We start from the raw sequence: 18,305 nt of genomic DNA, 5'->3' as shown, positions 1-18,305 counted from the left end.
ATGTCTTATATATTTAATTCATACAAAAACTTAAGCGTCACAATGGTAATTTGTGTTTTATTCAGCTGCACATTTCACAAAAATGAGAGAGTGATATCATTGTAAATTAATTTTACCTGCTGGTGAGAAAATCCAGAACACAAAACATATCAGAGAAAAGGTCCAGTTGACACCCAAATATTTAGAAAAATCCATTCCACCTTGAAACAAAAACAATGTTGCTTTAAATAACACATTTTCTGTATCAACTAAGAAAACAGGATTTGGATGTAAGTAGTATGTTACCCACATATTTTTATTTTGTATTTCTTTAAATTTAGCTGCTAACTAAAATAGCCTAACTGAAATAAAAAATCTCCCTCTTGGGAGTGCTCTGGTCAAGAAGCAATGGCTATACAACACACACAATAGATATACACACAATATACATCAAACGACCCAAATTAAACAATAATGTAACTGTAACTGCCATCATATAAAACATCCTCTCCCAACACAGATATTTGTGTGATCAATTACGACGAATAACGACATTTACTTACCGGTGGTGAGTATATGCATCCTGTTTTTTGAGGGGGGGATTTTCTTCTTGTTCCAGAAACCCTCAACGACACCTTCAATGTGATAAATTTATATTGATTTATAGTAGCAGTAATGATTGCTATAACTCACATCTACAGAGTATGACGCTTAAGCTGGCATGCATGTGAAGTCAGTGTTAATCTAGGAGGGGCCTCATAGTGGTTTCTACACAGGAAGTGAATGTTCCTATGAACATTCACTTCAATTGGTGGTCTCTGGCCATTTGAGTTATTGCTTTGTGCTTTGTTTTCTTCGAGGTGACAATCTATTACAAAATATCAGTAAACCCAAGTTGTATTGTTGTGCTCGTAAGCCTCCCTGAAAGTGAAACGATTTTAATTTTCTTTCTCATGTTTGAAAATGCATCGTTACCACAATATGATCCTACAAAAATATAATGTCTGTAAAACGGATGGTGCAAACTTGAGACATCGTGTCACAATGATGGCTTACATCAAATGAAAATGAAATGGAAAGTGCAGTTACAATTGTTAGTTGCGCAACAGCATTTTCACAGGCTTGTTTTGTGAAATGTGGGTCACCATCTCACCACAGCTTATTTATCTTGACAAAATACTCTGAGTAGACTAAATACAGTCTGTATGACAAAATATTTTTTGTCCTAAAGCCTAGCTGCCTCAGAACAGTGTCATTGAAGAGTGTATAATCTGCTGACTTTTCACCTTGAATCATGGAATGTGATCTCAAAACATTTTTAGTTTGTCAGCAGGTGGACTACCTGCATCTGACACACAAGGAAAATACTGTATGTCACGTCCTCTTAAACAGAAGTGTCCCAAGAGATTGGACTTGGTTAATCAATGTGACTATTCTTTATACCAGCTTCTCTGCAGGTTGATTTTGTCCAAATGACACAGCAAGTCCACTCAATATCCCAAATGTAAAATGTCCATGTGCTTCTCTTTGAATAAAATTCTTCACTGCATTTAAAATTCTGTGTCAGTAAATAGCAGCATGTGTGTTTAAAAAAGCACAGGATGTTATGTTAGGAGAAGTCTAAGTTTACACATTGATTCCTCTCAACTATGAAAACATGTTGTTAGGCTGCTTTCCAGCTTAATGCTAAATTTACCATTGCAAAATGCTCCACACAAAAATGTTTTTCTTTCTGTTACTAAAGTTGGATGTTTGAGCTTCACTATGGAAACAGCTGTACAGTATGAGGGCAGTGTTCACCAAGACGGTGGAAAGGTCACTGCAATGCAGTTTTTGAAAGAAAAAACGCACCACAAATAAAAAAAGCCACAACGGACATGAATTGGTCCAGGTTACCAGAGACTATTATTGGGGACAGGTGGGTTTTTGGCAAAGACAAAGTAAGAAGAAGACCGGAAAAATGAAAAAGTAAAGGAAATGTGTCACTATGTGACTCAATTTTACTTTTCAATGTATTATATTTATAGTTAGGCCATTTAGCATCAGTTTGTTTTCCTTTTTATAATTACTATAGTAGGCTATCATTTACTCTGAGAAACATTGCTCAAAGAAATTATCCTTGTTCTTGTTATGGCAGATGACTGACCTGTGTCATCTCTGCGGGGAGCTGGATGGTGACAGTGGGTAAATTGTTATGTTTTACTTATCCAGCTTAAATTAAAAAGAACCCTAAACATTATTTCAAATTCCACAAGACATGAAGACACGTAACAAAATGTATTATACTGTTTAATATTATAAATGTCTAACTATTTCATCATACATTTTTGGTTTCCTGTTGTCAAGTTCAGATTGGCTGTGACATCATACCACAAGAGCTTTATGCAGTATGCCAGTAGTGTATCTACTCTAATGTGTATAGTTGTATCTTTTTAGATACAGTTAGACAGTTTATGATTGTTGTGTTGATGTATGTATGTATGTTTGTATGTATGCATAAAATAATTTTATTTTGTGCCAAAACTTACAAAGTGGCTAATTCTTATAAAGTGGTATCTATGGTCATGAGGTAGAAACAGACAATGAAGACATTCGCCTAGGTCTTGGCTTTAAAATGTAGATCATTTCATTTCATGACTTGGTATGCTATCATCTTAAAAATATAACTCTGATGAGTGATCATTTTGAAGCAGAAAACCCCTTTCAGTTCCAAATTACGGGCTGGAATCACTCTATGGCAAGTGGAAAACTATATTTAATGGGTTGTACTGGCCCTTTACACAGTTTTCAACTAGTAAAGAGTACTGTGTAAGGTATAATCTTAAAGACCCTTTCAGTCCCAAAAGTCTTTTTTACATACATAGGCCACTGTTACGGCCCTGCATGTGTGTGTGTGTTCTCTCTTTCTTTTGTTTGGTTCCCTCCTCTCCTGCCTAGCCACCCTCCGGCTCTGGCTCCTCCCAATCCTCCGGCTCCATCCCTGTTTGCTGATTGGTGTGGCTTCCAATCAGGAATCATTGGTGCACTCCAATCCCCTGCCATCAATCAGAGTCCAATTTTTTAAATAATCTGCAGCCTCTCACTTGGCGGCTGGATCTTTGTGGCTTGCCTTGCTCAAGGCTGTAGCCAGGATTTTTCATATACCAAGAATTTATATATCAGTTCAGTGTAATCCATGATGTATGACGCTTTCTTGCTGTGAATTTCTCAGTCATGGTCACTCTTGTGGTCCAGTTCTTTCTTATCACTTATCAATTTTGCAACTTAAATCAACTCCTATTTCAGTATTCTACAACTTCCATGGTTGTATATTTAAAAATGATAACTGCAATATATTATTTTCTTTGTTTCTTAAAATGTGGAATGGAGCACAGGGGAGAAAGGGCTCATTCAATGAATGAACAGTTTGCAAAATCGGGTGAAGTCCAATTCACAAATGTAAACAACATATTTCTGGCGATTTTCAAGTTGCAGTTCACATACTGCAGCCAGGGCCGGCTCTAGCTATTTTGGTGCCCTAGGCGAGATTAAGTTATCAAATTTTCAAATATGTGACACTCTTCTGACTTTATTGGTCATTTAAGGCACCTTAACTGAAATGAAAATTATTCTAAACTGGCAAATCCTTTTCATCACTCACCACAGCAAAGGCTCTCTGCACTGTCCCTGCATCCTCTCCCAGTCTCTGATTCACTCTCATGCACCTAGATGTCAGAAGAGGTGGTGGGATGATCATCATTTAGTGAGCAGAATCTATTATTTCATGTTTATAATCAAAACAAATGATACTGAATGTAAATACAACTGACAGTAAAGTGCCAGTCTGTGAAACTGGAAATTTACCCAAAGTCCTCAAAGCAGGCCAAAGATTGCTCCTCAAAAAGTTTAATATATGTCAGTTTTATGAGCCAGTTTATAAATGAGGCAGCCAGTCTTTTATTGGTCAGCTCCTGTCCTTAAGAGACTCAGGTGTAGTTAGCTGAAGTTAACTGATTATTACCAGTGATGACTTACTCTTTTTTGAAAAAAAAAACCTTTATGTTCATGTTGTCTGGGGAAGCAAACATCAAACCAAGAGACTGTCAGCCAAAAACAGACCAGTCCTCTCTACAGTAACAACCAAATAGAAACTAACCACCTCATCTTTTCACTATTTGCTAACGTAGCATTAGCGCTTTTTAACAGTTTGCTAACTCAGCAGTTTGTGTAGAGACAGAAACATAAACAACATCTAGTTTCAGTAAGGTAATAATGTCCTGAACATCTTGTTGTGACAGTGTTTAACCCGCCTTAAGCCATCAGCCGAGTGTCAGCAGCGTAGTGTGTGTGTGAGCTGGTATCAGTGAAAACATGGAGCTTGATTTGGGTTTTCTCCATAGACTGTATATAAGAAGAGGTTTTCTCTCAATAAACAAGTGGAACATGTTTTTCTTTTCCACCCACATGAAAGTGGGTGGAAAAGAAAAACATACAGAGGACATGACCTCAGTGTCCTCAATGGTAGCCTATCTACAGTACGGCCATGGCCTTGCTGCTGCGCTATTGTGTTAAAATTTGATGGGATATGGGTCAGGCTTAGTTATTGTTGACACACACATTCATTATTTTTTTTCTTTGTATTAGTTCCACTAGGAGTAGGGGTACTAGAGGTTTAGGTAGGAGTCCTCTTTTGGTTATATTCTTTTATTTGTTTGAGCAGCATCAATCGGCCCTTGTTGTGCCACTGGCACCTTTATCCAGCTGGAACAGGTTGATGTGGTCAGCTGATCACCTCGGGAAAACACAAACCATTACGTCAGCAGAGTGAAACCCAAGCAGCCTAGACAGGGCCGTCATACTATTGGAAATACAAAGATGTTGCAGTGTTGTCATTTGCAATGTCTATCTAGCTTTTCAATAAATGACAGATTTTTGAAATAGGAATGCATCTTTATAAATACTGATAACGCTACCGAGCAGATTATGATAAATGATAAATGAACAGGTCATGCAGTTCACTTTTTTTTGTCACTGTAAAATACTGCCACCTGGTGGTCATTTGATTAAGCTCCATACAGTCCTTTATCACCGACTCTGTATCTTGCGGTCCGTTTGCATTGAATGATTTTAAGATGTTCCGTCCTGACGGAGAATGAATTATGATTTTAATGTAATGGTTTCAAGGGGGAATTTACACTTCTTTGTGTCTGAGACATGGCACCTGTGCCCCCCCCCCCCCCCCTGCACAGTCCCCTACAATTTTTCAGAAGGTAAGAGGGAATTGAACTCATCCACTATTTTAAGTCCGAAGGCTAACTTTATATTAAAACGTTACATTAAAATACACATGAGAAACTGAACGCACGAACACCACGCAGACTCCAATCCCCATGCTTGGTCCCTGTCATTACTCAATGAAAGTCACACATGTGCAGTCAGGTCATTACTTGCCCGAAGAGAGAAAACGCAACACGAAATATGAACTTTGGAGTGCTTTCATATGGAAGCGTATTGCATTCACTTGAATAAAAAAAAATCCGGTTTTTCTGAGTAATTTATTTTTTGGTCTGTTTTTCGAGGTAATTATTTCTGTTTTTCTGAGTAAGTTTTTCTCTCCTGTTCTTCTGACTAATCTTTTTTGCTGTTTTTGTGGCTATTTTTCTCCCCTGTTTTTTGGAGTAATTCTTCCTGGGTTTTTTTCGTGGTAATTTTTTTTCTCTGAATTATCGAGACACTTCGCGAGAACAGCCAAACCGCAAGTGACTCCCATCTATGGTGATTTCTGCTCCGCACATATGCCCAGTTTCTGAGCTTTTTGGTGGGACTTTGTCTTTTGACCAATATATGCAATTAGAGAGAGAAAAGGCAAAGAGGAAGAAAGATATATAATAATAGTAATGCCAAATATATATGACTTAAAGACAGGACAATCTCCCAGTGTCTTAAACCCAGATCAAAGTAAAACTTGATTAAACTAAACAAGCAGGTCATGTTCCATTACATCGAGCTCTAAAGAGTGAATGTGTCCAATGTTTTGAATGCCCTCTAAACTTAGCCCGAAAAACAGAAAAGAAAGAAATGACTCAGAAAATCAGAAAAAAATTCAGCTGAAAAACCAAGCATAAAAATAAATCACTCTGCAAAACAGAAACAAAAATACTCAGAGTGAATGCAAAACGCTTCCGTACTTTCAACATCTGAAGACGAAGACTGAAGTTAAAAAAGGTAATAGTCCAACAACTAACAGCATAGCATATTTTTAAAAACCACACACCCTAACTTGTATTTTAAAAATACAAGTAAAAATATTATTGAAATCAAACATAACTACCACTGCCAAATCATCTATTTTTGTCACAGCTCTTCCTCTCACATCCTCTACTGTCATCTCCCTTTGCTTTACCTGTTGTTTTTTTTGTATTACACTTTGGTATGCTTATTGCTTCTCATTTACTGTAACACCATACACTATTAAAAAAAGCACTATATTTGAAAGAATACAATAGGAGTTTTTTGCTTAACATACAAGTAAAGACAGAGATTAGGTTTTATTTAACCCTGCATTTTGAGAGTTTATCATATATTCTATATCATAGGAACAAACATGATGGAAATACATCTATCCACCCTATAATAACAGACAGTAGTTTGTCTAAGTGAAGTAGCTGTACGTAACTGTCCAACAGTGGCGTGCAGAGACATTTTGGGGGCCAGGTGCTCAGTGAAAAATAAGGGCACTTTGTGTGGCATGTGGAACTGCCTGCTGCCCTATTATAGCAGTGTGAGATTTATGTCCCTCATCTTCCATGCTAGTAGATGGCCTATTGCAGGATAGCACATAGCTGCTTCCCTGTTGTAGCTGCCTAGAATAGAATAATAATAGTTTTAATAATAGCTGATTTTTTAAGTTTTAATAATAGCCTATTAAGGTAAATACAATATTACTTTTTGATTTACATCAGTAGTATATTATTGTGACGCACAGAATGACAGAAATGAAAGGACCCGTTCCAGCCACAGAAACATTTAATTTTTCAGTGTTAATTTTCACAGTGAGTGATCATGTTGGAATATTGATTACTTTATAAATACGTCTTGAATTTAGCTAATTTTAGCCATAGAAAATGTTATTGTTAAGTTGTTGTGTTAATGCAGTGTTCATTTTTACATGTTATGTTCAAATGAGCACTGTCAAGTCCACCACTTTGCTTCTGCACTCATCACATTTATTGTGCCTGTAACTTAGTAGGAACAGCAACTCCCGCAACAGGTGATAGGCAGGGAGCAGGAACTGTAGTAGAAAAATGGAGAGATAAGTGAGAATTATAAATTATTACATGAAGCAATAGTGTACGAGAGGCTGTGGTCGTATGTTCTACCTTGGCCTGGCGTATCTGAAAATCTAAAGCCCTTTGTCGATTTGTGCACAGCCAGATAAATTGGAAACTCTGAATGCTCCCCAGATGTGAATGAAATTACTTGTCAGTCTTTAATGCCTGTTAGCCTGATAGACGGTTAACCTGTAACCTGGTCCAGCCTGACCCAGCTTACTTTGCAGCCATGAAGGACATGGAGCCACCAAAAGCCAAAGGTGAGCTGGAAGCTATCCTCGGCATGATTATCTACCTGTCTAAGTTCACCCCTGGGCTTTCCTACATCAATGCGCCAATGCGTCACTTGTTAAAAGAATCCAGTGAGTTCAGATGGGATGCACAGCAGGTAGAAGCAGTCAAGAAAATTAATTTTGACCCCAACAAAGAGCTCAGACTCCAAGTTGACGTATGAAAATATGGATTAGATGCAGTCTTACTACAAGAAGGAAAACCCATAGGCTATGCATCTAAGTCACTCACTGACAGTGAAGTCAACTATGCTCAAATTGAAAAGGGGCTTTATGCCATTCTGCATTCTGGTCAGATTCAAACACTTCCACCAGTACATCAATCTGGAGAGTGACCACAAGCCGCTTGAGTCCATTATGCGAAAACCGCTAGAGGTAGGGCCTCCAAGGCTACAAAGAATGACGCTTCAGCTACAGAGGAATGAATTTACCATCTTTCACACACCAGGCAAAGACATTCCTGTTGCAGACACACTCTCCAGGAAGTTGCTGCCTGAACATAGCAGAATATTGGAACTACCGTGATGAAGAGATATTATATTCAAACGTGAGAAAATTATCATACCCACCTCACTGCGTACAGAGATGTTATCCTAAGTCAATGCAGGTGACATGGGCATGGAAAAGTGCAAGCAGAGAGCCCGTGACATAATATTCTAGCCCAGGATGAACAATCATATTGAAGAATTGGAGAGAACTACACACACTCACACACAGTAGACTATTGCAGCAGATACTTTGAGCTTGACAAGCTAAACACTACCACAGCCTCTGCTGTTATCCACAAACTGAAAGCTTCCTTTGCCAAACACGGAATACCGGAGACTGTATTATCAGGTAATGGTTGGCAGTACAAATGCAGAGAGTTTGAGATTTTTGGCAGCACATGGGGGTTCACACACATTACCTCCAGCCCGCACGCACTATCCTCAAAACAATGGCCTTACCGAGACGTCTGTGGATATTGCCAAATCTTTTATGGAAAAGGCCAAAGCTGATCAGAGAGACCCATACCTGAGTCTGCTTGAATAAAATACTCCAGGGGACAATTTCAAGTCACCGGTCCAGTCGCTCATGAGCCATGCACATGCTCAATCCTACCCATCATCCATCAGCAGCTGCAACCCAAGGTGGTCAGACACAAAGATCTTCACATCAGGAGAGTACACAGACAACACAAAACAGGTTAGCATAGCCGATGTCACCACTGCATGAAGGACAAATCATCTGATTCCAAGAGCAAGGCTACTGTAAACCAGCAGTTGTCGTCCTGCCAGCTGATACTGAAAGATCGTACCACACACGCATCAGAAAGAGGACAAGAATAATATTTAATATTTAAATCCTTATTGATATTTTGTCTGCCAAATCATGATTTTTTTTTTCACTTAAGCGCACAACACTGGTGTTGGTGTGTATGGTGCACCACACATAGTCGTCAGCCTTAAACCACCTTTTTCACATAAACCCAGGGGATACCCCATGACTTTCTCATTATTTACAGTTGCAGGCAAAAATCACATAAATTAAACTCATGTGGTTAGCACTTATGTCTAATACAATGCATTGTGTCATTTCCACACCCTTGCCAGGCTGTCTCATATTTAAGCAAGTTTAAGGAAGTGTGTGGTTGGTATTAAAGGTTGTGCTTTCATGAAATGCTTTCTTGACCTCTTGGCTAGAGTATATAATCCACACATCTGCATTACAGTACATTGTGAACAAAAAACAATTCTGCCAGTAAAAATTAGAAACCAAAGATATATGAAGTATGACTGTTGTTCCATCTTTGTCTTTCACTATTTGTCTTAGAGTATCTATCATTAAACTACATCAGATTTTTTTAATTTTTCTTGCTGAACCTGTTCACTTGTTGACGAATCATTAGACATTACTGGGTGTTGATAAAATACTTCAATATTTTTTTACACAGTAGTACAATTTTGAATTTATAATTTATAAAGGAATTCTATGGCAACAATTAACATTTGTTTTCATTATCAACGAATCTGCTGATTATTTTCTTCATTGATTGAGAATGTCTGATATGACAAAAAATGCATAGAGCTCTTAAAAGTGACTGCACTTTCATGTCATGGTGCAGGTGCAGTGTGTGGAATTTAGTAGTATCAAGCAGGACACACATGGCCGAAATGAAATATATTATTCACCATCATGTTTTAATTATTGTAAAATCACCTGAAAATAAGTATTTTTGTGTTTTTGATAAATTAGAATGTTTGAATTTTGTTACCCTTTTTATCTACGGGGGGTAGAACAGAATGGACTAACCAAACACTGGCTGTAGAGAGGACCGCTTTGCCACAGTAGGTCCCCCTCCACACTTGGAAAGGGACAGAATAGGACGGTGTATTCAGTTGGTTGCAGTCTGCAACCTCACCACTAGATGCCACCAAGTCCCACACACTGGTTATTTATGTAAAAGGTCTCAAAACTTTTTCCTTGTTGTCATACATAGGGCTCAAGTCTGTACACATGAAATAAATTAATGTACATATTGCTATTCATTTTAATTTAACAATAAATTAATATTATTAGTGTGGTGTGATTCATGGAGAACAAAGATCTTAATTAATTAATTTGCCATTATCATTCACATGTGAATTTAATTACATGCATATGTATGATCAACAAAATGTATTTGTTGTATTAGAAATGCAAGTATTGTGCTTAATGGTCCCAGTTAGGGTTATATATTGATGGGGCTATCAATCAATTAAAAAATGTAATCACATGACATTTGATTAACTCGCAATTAATCGCACATTTTTTATTTGTTCTAAATGTATTTTAAAGGGATATTATTCAAGTTTTTAATACTCTTATCAACATGGGAGATGACACATATGCTTGCTTCATGCAAATGAATGTTTATTATTATTGAAACAATCCAGAACAATGATATACTGTACTGCATGCTTTAAAAATATGCTGAAAGCATAACATGACAAACTCAAGCCCAACATGAAACTGAATGTAGCATTACTCAGTAATACTAACACAATGTAGTGTCCACCTTTAACTTGTAAATATCATTCCCTGGATCCTTTACATATCAAACAAATAATATCATACAATATAATTGTGTCTAACCTCACACTCTGTTGCAAAGGGCTCTCTGTATCTCTGTAGTTGAGACTCGACATACTTCTGTGGTAACTCAGTTCACATCGACAATAAATGTCAATAACTTTGGTCATGTCTATAAAACATCTGGTAGGGCTATGGAGCTGAATTTACTGTTCATAAGACCCTTTGCTTAAGGATCCACATCTGCTTGTTATCCAAAACGTTACTGCTGCATTGCTTCCTTATCTCCCAAACTACAGGCCAGGACAAGGGTCAAACACAATGTGCATGCGTTAAAAACATTAGTGCTGTTAAAATGAAATTGCGATTACGCGTTTTTATCGCGTTAACTTTGACAGCCCTAATTATTACATTTTAAATAGGGTAACTAGTATCTGTAACCTATTACACTTCCAAAGTAACCCTCCCAACCCTGACAATAGGTGTGGGTGGCTGTGCTCTGTTGCACCAGTAACCACACCCAGTGATGTCACAGTGTGCTGACATCCTTTTCATGAGCATTTTAATCCTTTTATTACAAACCATGAGAAGAGATAAAAGGAAACACTCTGCAACAAGATTCCCTGACAGATCCAGTTTATATTCAGTATCATAACCTCTAACTTACAGTACAGGGATACTCCCTGACACACACCTGAGTACACTTCTACATCAATGAAACAAGGTGGTAGGGTCAGCAATAGTTAGATTAGATCCATTGGGCATCATTTGCTCTAAATCTACCTTTCAGTTATTGTTAAGTTGTTGCTGTTTTTAAAGACTAATGGCAGAACAGCATTATTGATTCTGGTCCTTTCATATTTTGTGAAATACAGTGATATTTGCCTTTTTCCAGAAAAAATCCTGTAAACGGATCGTCTGAACCAAATATTAAGGTATTTGGAGAGGTCTTTTGCAACTAAGAGTAGGTAGGAGACTGCAGTAGTTAGATTTATATATGTATATATAAAAATACCCCTTTTGTGGACCTTACTCAGACCTTGTTCTTCCCATTCAGCCGACTTTTCAGGATCTGCCTTGTCCTGCCTTGGTTCTTCACAATGGCAGCTGGATAACAAATATCCAGCATGGTCCCTTGGGCAAGGTCTGTGATGAGTGAAACCGTGGGTTAACAAGATGCATCAGGTGTCGAGTTATCCTCTGAAACAAGTGGAGGATAATGTTGCAATGCTACTAAACATGTAACCCCAGTGAGAGGTGTAACGCAGAGCTTGTGGGATATATGAAAACATCGAAACTCATCATCTAAACTAACAAAGGAACAACACAAGATGCCTTGATTGGGGATCAAGCCCAAAAGCCCCTTACAACACAGGGACACCATAAAATGATTAGGCACAAGGAAGGAATTAGTTTTTTGTCAAATTCCAGCTTCATTTAAGCAGCAGTGCTCTTCATATGCGCACTTTCATGTTCTTTCAAAACTGACATGAATTTGAAGTAAAATATCACCAATGGCATCACATGCAGGCTCAACTTTGATTAATAATTAGTTATATGACTTAACATTGAGTTATAATGTAGCCTGCCTTTCTAGCTCAGAGTAATCAGGAATAAAATATAAAAAATAATTTTAAAAACTTTATGATAAATCCTGTTGAAATTGTGGCAGTTTGAGCTTTCCATACAAACACAACATGCGCATGTTAATTCACGCATTAAAATCATTAGTGCCATTAAAATTAATTTGCATTAACGCGTTATTATCACGTTAACATCGACAGCCATAATTATTGCATTATTATATTTGATGCACGATGCACATGTTAGAAACCTTTCAAAATTACAGTTTGTCAAAATTGAGTGTAGTAGACTAAAAAAATGCAGTGTGTTCTGCTAAAATATTGTAGACTGGAAATTTAAAGTTGCATAAAATTGAAGAACAAGAACCTCATAATTGTAATTACAGTTCACCGTTGTCCAACCACTGGTTTAGCAGTGTGTATGTGTGTGTGTGTGTGTGCGTGCACGCGCACTTTGCAGAGAAACACTGACACAACACTTCTTGACCACGTGTGACTTTTTATTGTGTTGGTTCACATTCCAAAAGAAGGTACTGCCACACATCTATCAGCAAAGAAGACTACAAGTTAGTAAAAAGTATTTTTTTCTTTTCTTTCTTTCCAAAGATTAATCATGTCTTCTTACAAACATACAGGCAATGCAACAGTTCTCAAAATACAAAAAATCATACATTACCAGTCATATTGCTTTATAGATGTACACAAGGACCAGAATCGTGCTTCAATTGTAACACTGTTAAATGCTTTCATGTGTTCAGCAATTTGGTGATTCACTGAAGGCTCTCTTTGATTCAGGTTCCACAGCATTGGATTATGGGAGGCAAAAGGATGGCTGGGGGTCACAAAGGGGTCAAAGCTGCCTTCTCACTCAGAGTTTCTCTAGAGCCATTTGATCATACCCCCAAAACCAACACTGTGAGGTGTGTGTCTGTGCATACAAAGGCACATGTGTGAGTATAAACTGTGTCATTCTGGTTATGTCTGTAAACACACAACTTTGGTATTTTCTTAATGTTATCAGATTATGATGTTAATACTTTGAATAATTTGTATTAACCTTCTGAGCTGCATACAAGAGACATGTTTTTATGACTGTATGTGGGTGTGGGGGAGTTTGTGTGTGTCTGTGTGTGCTGAGGGGTTGCATACAGAAATGTAAATCAAATTTATAATTTAAGAGGAAAAAAAGCCAATAAACATAAAGTTCACCTAGGTCACATCACAATATAAGCACTTGCTACAATCTTACAACATTTGAGAATTTACATTTACAGGTAAGGCACAAGAAACCATACAGTGGCAGCTGTTTGAATAAACAAAGCCAGAGAATGTGAGAGAAGGAATTGTAAGGCATACTTTGTAACACACTTTGTATTTCAATACTTGATAATGATTGCAAAGAGATTATTTTTCTTCTTAAATATATACCGCAGCCTTGGCATTTTCTGTCTTTATGACATTGGGTTTGTTAAATTTAATCAATTGAGTATCTTGTAATCACAATTAAAACTTGTGTGATTCCTCTAGACAGTGAAGTAACTAAAAACAGCAGTTCTGCACATTATGTACATTATTAGACATGAGATAGGGCGTTATGTACAGTGGGAGTTGCCCCTAGTTGTTTGTTTCTCTCTGAGTTTGTAAGTATGTCATGAGTATTGTGTTTTCTTGTGGGATAAGGACCACTATGGTCAAATTAAAATCAAGTAGAGAGATTTTTTTCACAGCCAGGTCAAGGATGCTTGTTTTCATTGATGAGCGCGGTTTCTTTTATTGTCTCGGCTCCAACAATACTTTGTGCTGATGGTGCATGATCTTTATCGCCCGGACGCCTGTTTGTACAGCGCGAAAAGAGAGGATTTGGCCTGAGGTCGCTACTATAGTTCATTCTCTGATAGGGCAAAATGAGCCCTGCTCTTTTCCATGGACAACTGATATCACAGTACAGTACATAGTTCTACTTAAAGGCTACAAAACATAAGCAAATCTAAAATGAAGAGGTGCAGAATCACATTGAAAAAGACATTCAACATGTGGTCTTTTTTTTTAGGTTTTTTTTTTTTTTTTTAGGTTTTTTTTTAGGTTTTCCTCACTACTCAGCTCTGGCTGTGCTACCTGGTATATAAACATGAAAAGGAGAGAAATGCTCTCAAATTGATGCACATCTCTCTTCACTTGAAAGAATCCTGTGTAAATGGATGCATAGATGAGGTGTTATGAGGGTTAAAGGCCTTGCACAGTCTAAACCTCTGAATGTGCAAAAAGGTATGCTCTTCTTGACCTGAAAATGGACTTTTCTTCTTCTCAAAGAGCTGTATACCTGTATATGTACCGGCACTTATTTGTGTGATTCGTCTGTGCGAGAGACCTCTCACCCACGCCGCTGTCAGCCACATGCTGCATTTGCAGTATGTGGTCATCTGAATGGGAATTAAAGTCAGTGCCTAACTACAGCGAAATTACTGATTTGCAGACACACAAGTATATTATAACTCTCTTTCCCTTATCTATTCAAACCCCATGTAAAAATGTCTAATCCTCCATTGTATATGATTAAAACTCTTTCAATAAAAAAAGATGTTTCTAAAAATTGAACATGGATTTTCATCAAGTAAAAACATTTCCCCCCTGCGTCCTAGCAAATGTGTCCTTTCCACATTTTTTAAATATAAGAACACACTTAATAAAAAAACTATTCCTCCCGTCTTTAACCTCTACTTTTTATATTTCATTTTTATCACAAACACTCAGATTTTTTTTTTTTGTCGCTCGGTAGAATTGTTGCTTGTGTCTTTGTGGGCTTTTTTAAAATCTATCCCTGTTGATTTTGTTTTTCATCCATTTGGTTTTTGACCTGCCTGTTCAAGAGTGTGCGCTGAGTTAGGTGTGTGTGTGCTTTCTTACATTTGATATTTTGTGTGTGCAGGTGTACATGTGCTCTCTCTCACAGGTTCATACAGTGAGATCGTCTGACCTGGCCCTGCTGCTGGCTTTGCTCAGTCGGCTCAGCGGTCTGGTGTCTTCTATCGTATCCGTGGCCTCCATCCCTGCCTCAGCTGGAGTTACCACCTCCCCGTTCACTGCCTCCTCTACCTCCACATCCTCATCCACAACCTCCTCCACCCTCTCTGGTTCCACCACTTCCACCGCTTCCACTGCTTCCACCACTTCCACCGCTTCCACCGCTTCCACCTCGGCCAACTGCACCTTCTCGGGCTCCTCCTCGTGTAATGTCACCCCCACTGACCCAGTGGTCTGGGCATAAGAGGGCAGAGTCTCGTCATACACCTTAGAGATGTCTTCCATGGGCAGCACTTCCTCCGCCTTCTCCTCCAGCGCCTGGAAGGGCGGGGCCCCTCTGCCAGCCTCCATGCCCACCTCAGCCAGCGGGTAGAGGTGAGTTACGGGGGGAGCTTTCTCCTCCTCCAGCAGCCTGTAACCTTTAGCTCTTGGCAGGGAGGGCATGGCTAGGGGGGGCAGGCTCTTCCCTTGTGGCGGCAGGGGGGCCGATCCCTCACCTTGGGCTGGGGCTGGGGCAGGCTTGCGAAAGACAAAGCGAATCTTCTTCAGGCCCAGATGACTGATCTCCACAAAGTTGAGGAAGAGTGAGACACAGGCCACAGCCAACATGAAGATGATGAAGACGGTCTTCTCAGTTGGGCGGGACACAAAGCAGTCCACCGTGTTGGGGCAGGGCCAGCGGCTGCATTTGTACAGTGGCAGGATGCGGAAGCCATACAGGAAGTACTGGCCCACCACGAAGCCCACCTCAAACAGTGTCTTGAAGATGATGTGGCAGATGTAGGTCCTCAGCAGGGTGCCCTCCAGTCGGAACTTCTTGCTTCCTTTTGTGCTGGTCTCCTTAGTGGTGCGGACACTTCCCTGGTCTGGTGCCAAAGGGAGACGCTCCTCGCTCAGCTCCTGCTGCCGGCTAAGTTCTGCCTCCTCACGCTCCTTGCGTTTCTCCTCCATGTGGACATGGTGCACGGCATGACCCACGTACACCAGAGACGGTGTGGACACAAAGATGATTTGCAGCACCCACAGGCGGATGTGGGAGATAGGGAAGGCCTCATCGTAGCACACGTTCTCACATCCAGGCTGCTGTGTGTTACAGACATAGTCAGACTGCTCATCGCCCCACACAAACTCTGCCGCCGTGCCCAGAATGAGGATACGGAAGATGAAGAGCACTGTGAGCCACACTCGGCCGATCACCGTAGAGTGCTCGTTAACTTCCTCTAAAATATTACCCAGAAAGCTCCAGTCACCCATGATCGGTCCGTAGCACTGCAGAATGAAGGGTGGGGTAGGGAGGGACACAGAGGGTGCAGACGGACAGGGAGGGTGGGGTAGACAGGACAGACAGGGGGAGGGGAATAGAGAGTGCCAAAAGTAAGAAATGCAGAAGAGAAAAACTGGAACTTGTCAAAAATCAAACCTAAGCCTTAATTTCATGCTACCACACTTATTTATGTTAGAAAGCCCTGAAAAATTTGACACTTCCAAAAAGTTGAAAGCCTGGTGTTCGAGCATTCTGTTTCCAATTTACATAAAAAATGAGTCAAATATTCAATTAAACATTTTAGCACACTGATTTCTTATACTAAAGGCTGCCCTTTCTGAGTGTAAACACCATTAACTATGTTGAACATTACCAAAGGTGCAAACCCAAAAATCTCTTTCTCTAGCTCACACCACAACTGCCAAATTAAACCAATAAAAATATATCAGTAAGTAATATGTTGTCCTCACTTCTATAAACTATCATATAGGTTAAATGTAATCAAACGGGCAACTTGCCACAGCTGCGGCTCCGGCGAAGTTGAGTCCTGTCCCGTTCTCTTGGCACCCGGCAGGGAAAAGTGAACTTTTTTCTGCCCTCTTTCCCACCTAAAGCCCTGTCCTTGTCGCCCCACTGAGCAGATGTGAATGAATCGGCTCTGATGGTTGGTTTTTAGTTTGCTGCAATATTTAAGCTTGGAGCCAGACGGCCTTTATTTGCTGGGCGACGTGTGGTGACGCAGGAGACAATAGGATCAACAGAGCCAGAGCGGGGATGTATGGGAGCAGGCCTCAGGCTCCCACACCAACATGGACACTGTACAGCCGGGGCACTGGGTCCACAGCAGAGCAGTCCAGCTGCATACATGCAACTTCCTCACACATATAAAGTATGTATGTATACATACTGTATGTAGAAACACAGTAGATGAATCAACAGCAGCAGTTGATGTGCCTCCAGCTGTGCTGCCATGCCAAATGTTAGTGGCAGGTCACTGATAAACTCAGGCAGTGGATAGAGTGGAGAGTTTACGTCCTCATCAACCAACCATCAGCTTTGTTGTTCATACAACTATTCAGTGCAGGCAGCAGTGTGTTAATTTTAACAATGATTAAAAGTTTAAATAAGATAAATGTTCTTATGTCAGGAATTGGAATGTATTTTCTGATTTTAGGCAGTTTATTTAATAGAATCAATTGACTAATTATATGTTTAGTATTCATGTCATGAATACAGCTTTTCCCAGATTGCCAAGATACCACAGATTCATAAAAGTCACATCCAGGTTGCTGCACACAACCTGGATGTGATTTTCAAATCTTCAGGTCTACAACTAACTTATACATCACTAAAAAAGGCAATATAATTTAATATTCCATACCAAGTCTTCTTTCCCAGGCTTTGAGACAAAGTGAGCAAATTACCCTTTTGGATCATCTGCATACCACAATATTTTAGGGTTTTGTTGAGCCAAAATGTGGAAAATTGGCATTCTTCATAGTATGTGCAGAACAAAAGAAAATGGTCACTCACTTTTCACTTCTTCCATATCACATAGCTCACATAATCTGTTTTCCTTCTGAATATTTGTGAATCTGCCAAACTTAATGGCCAGAGGTAGAATACCAGCTCTTAACTGTGCCACTTGATAAGCAAGAATATATGAATCAGTGCCAAGCTTTTGTTTGATCTCAGTTTCAGTTTTTTGTATTTAAATCAGGTGTTTCACCGTGTTGTTTGTGAGTTTCTGTAGCATTTTGTTTGTTCTGCTCTTTCTCTGAGCTAAAAAAAAAAGTATTTAATTTGC

General features: G+C 39.3%; 1 protein-coding gene across 3 annotated transcripts; it reads right to left on the bottom strand.

Annotated features, from left to right (window-relative positions):
- Positions 1-15,165: 15,165 nt before the first annotated feature.
- gja8a (gap junction protein alpha 8 paralog a) lies at positions 15,166-16,488 on the bottom strand. 3 transcript variants are annotated; one of them, XM_053329044.1, is made up of 2 exons: positions 15,382-16,488; positions 15,166-15,264 (listed from the first exon to the last, which is right to left on the bottom strand). In XM_053329044.1, the coding sequence occupies exons 1-2, from the start codon at positions 16,486-16,488 to the stop codon at positions 15,166-15,168; spliced, it is 1,206 nt and encodes a 401-aa protein (XP_053185019.1). The 3 variants fall into 3 exon arrangements, with proteins under 3 accessions (XP_053185019.1, XP_053185021.1, XP_053185018.1); XM_053329046.1 differs by having other exon boundaries at positions 15,166-15,315; positions 15,457-16,488; XM_053329043.1 differs by having other exon boundaries at positions 15,166-16,488.
- Between the last annotated feature and the right edge of the window lie 1,817 nt (positions 16,489-18,305).

The sequence above is a fragment of the Scomber japonicus genome, chromosome 11 (assembly GCF_027409825.1).
Source record: "Scomber japonicus isolate fScoJap1 chromosome 11, fScoJap1.pri, whole genome shotgun sequence".
Lineage (NCBI taxonomy): Eukaryota > Metazoa > Chordata > Actinopteri > Scombriformes > Scombridae > Scomber > Scomber japonicus.
Note: the sequence above shows the minus strand (reverse complement) of the source record. Positions and strands in the feature narration are given on the sequence as shown.

What these genes read in the sequence shown, in the direction of transcription:
- gja8a (XM_053329043.1), bottom strand. Translation starts at nt 16,488, where the DNA reads ATGGGTGACTGGAGCTTTCTGGGTAATATTTTAGAGGAAGTTAACGAG.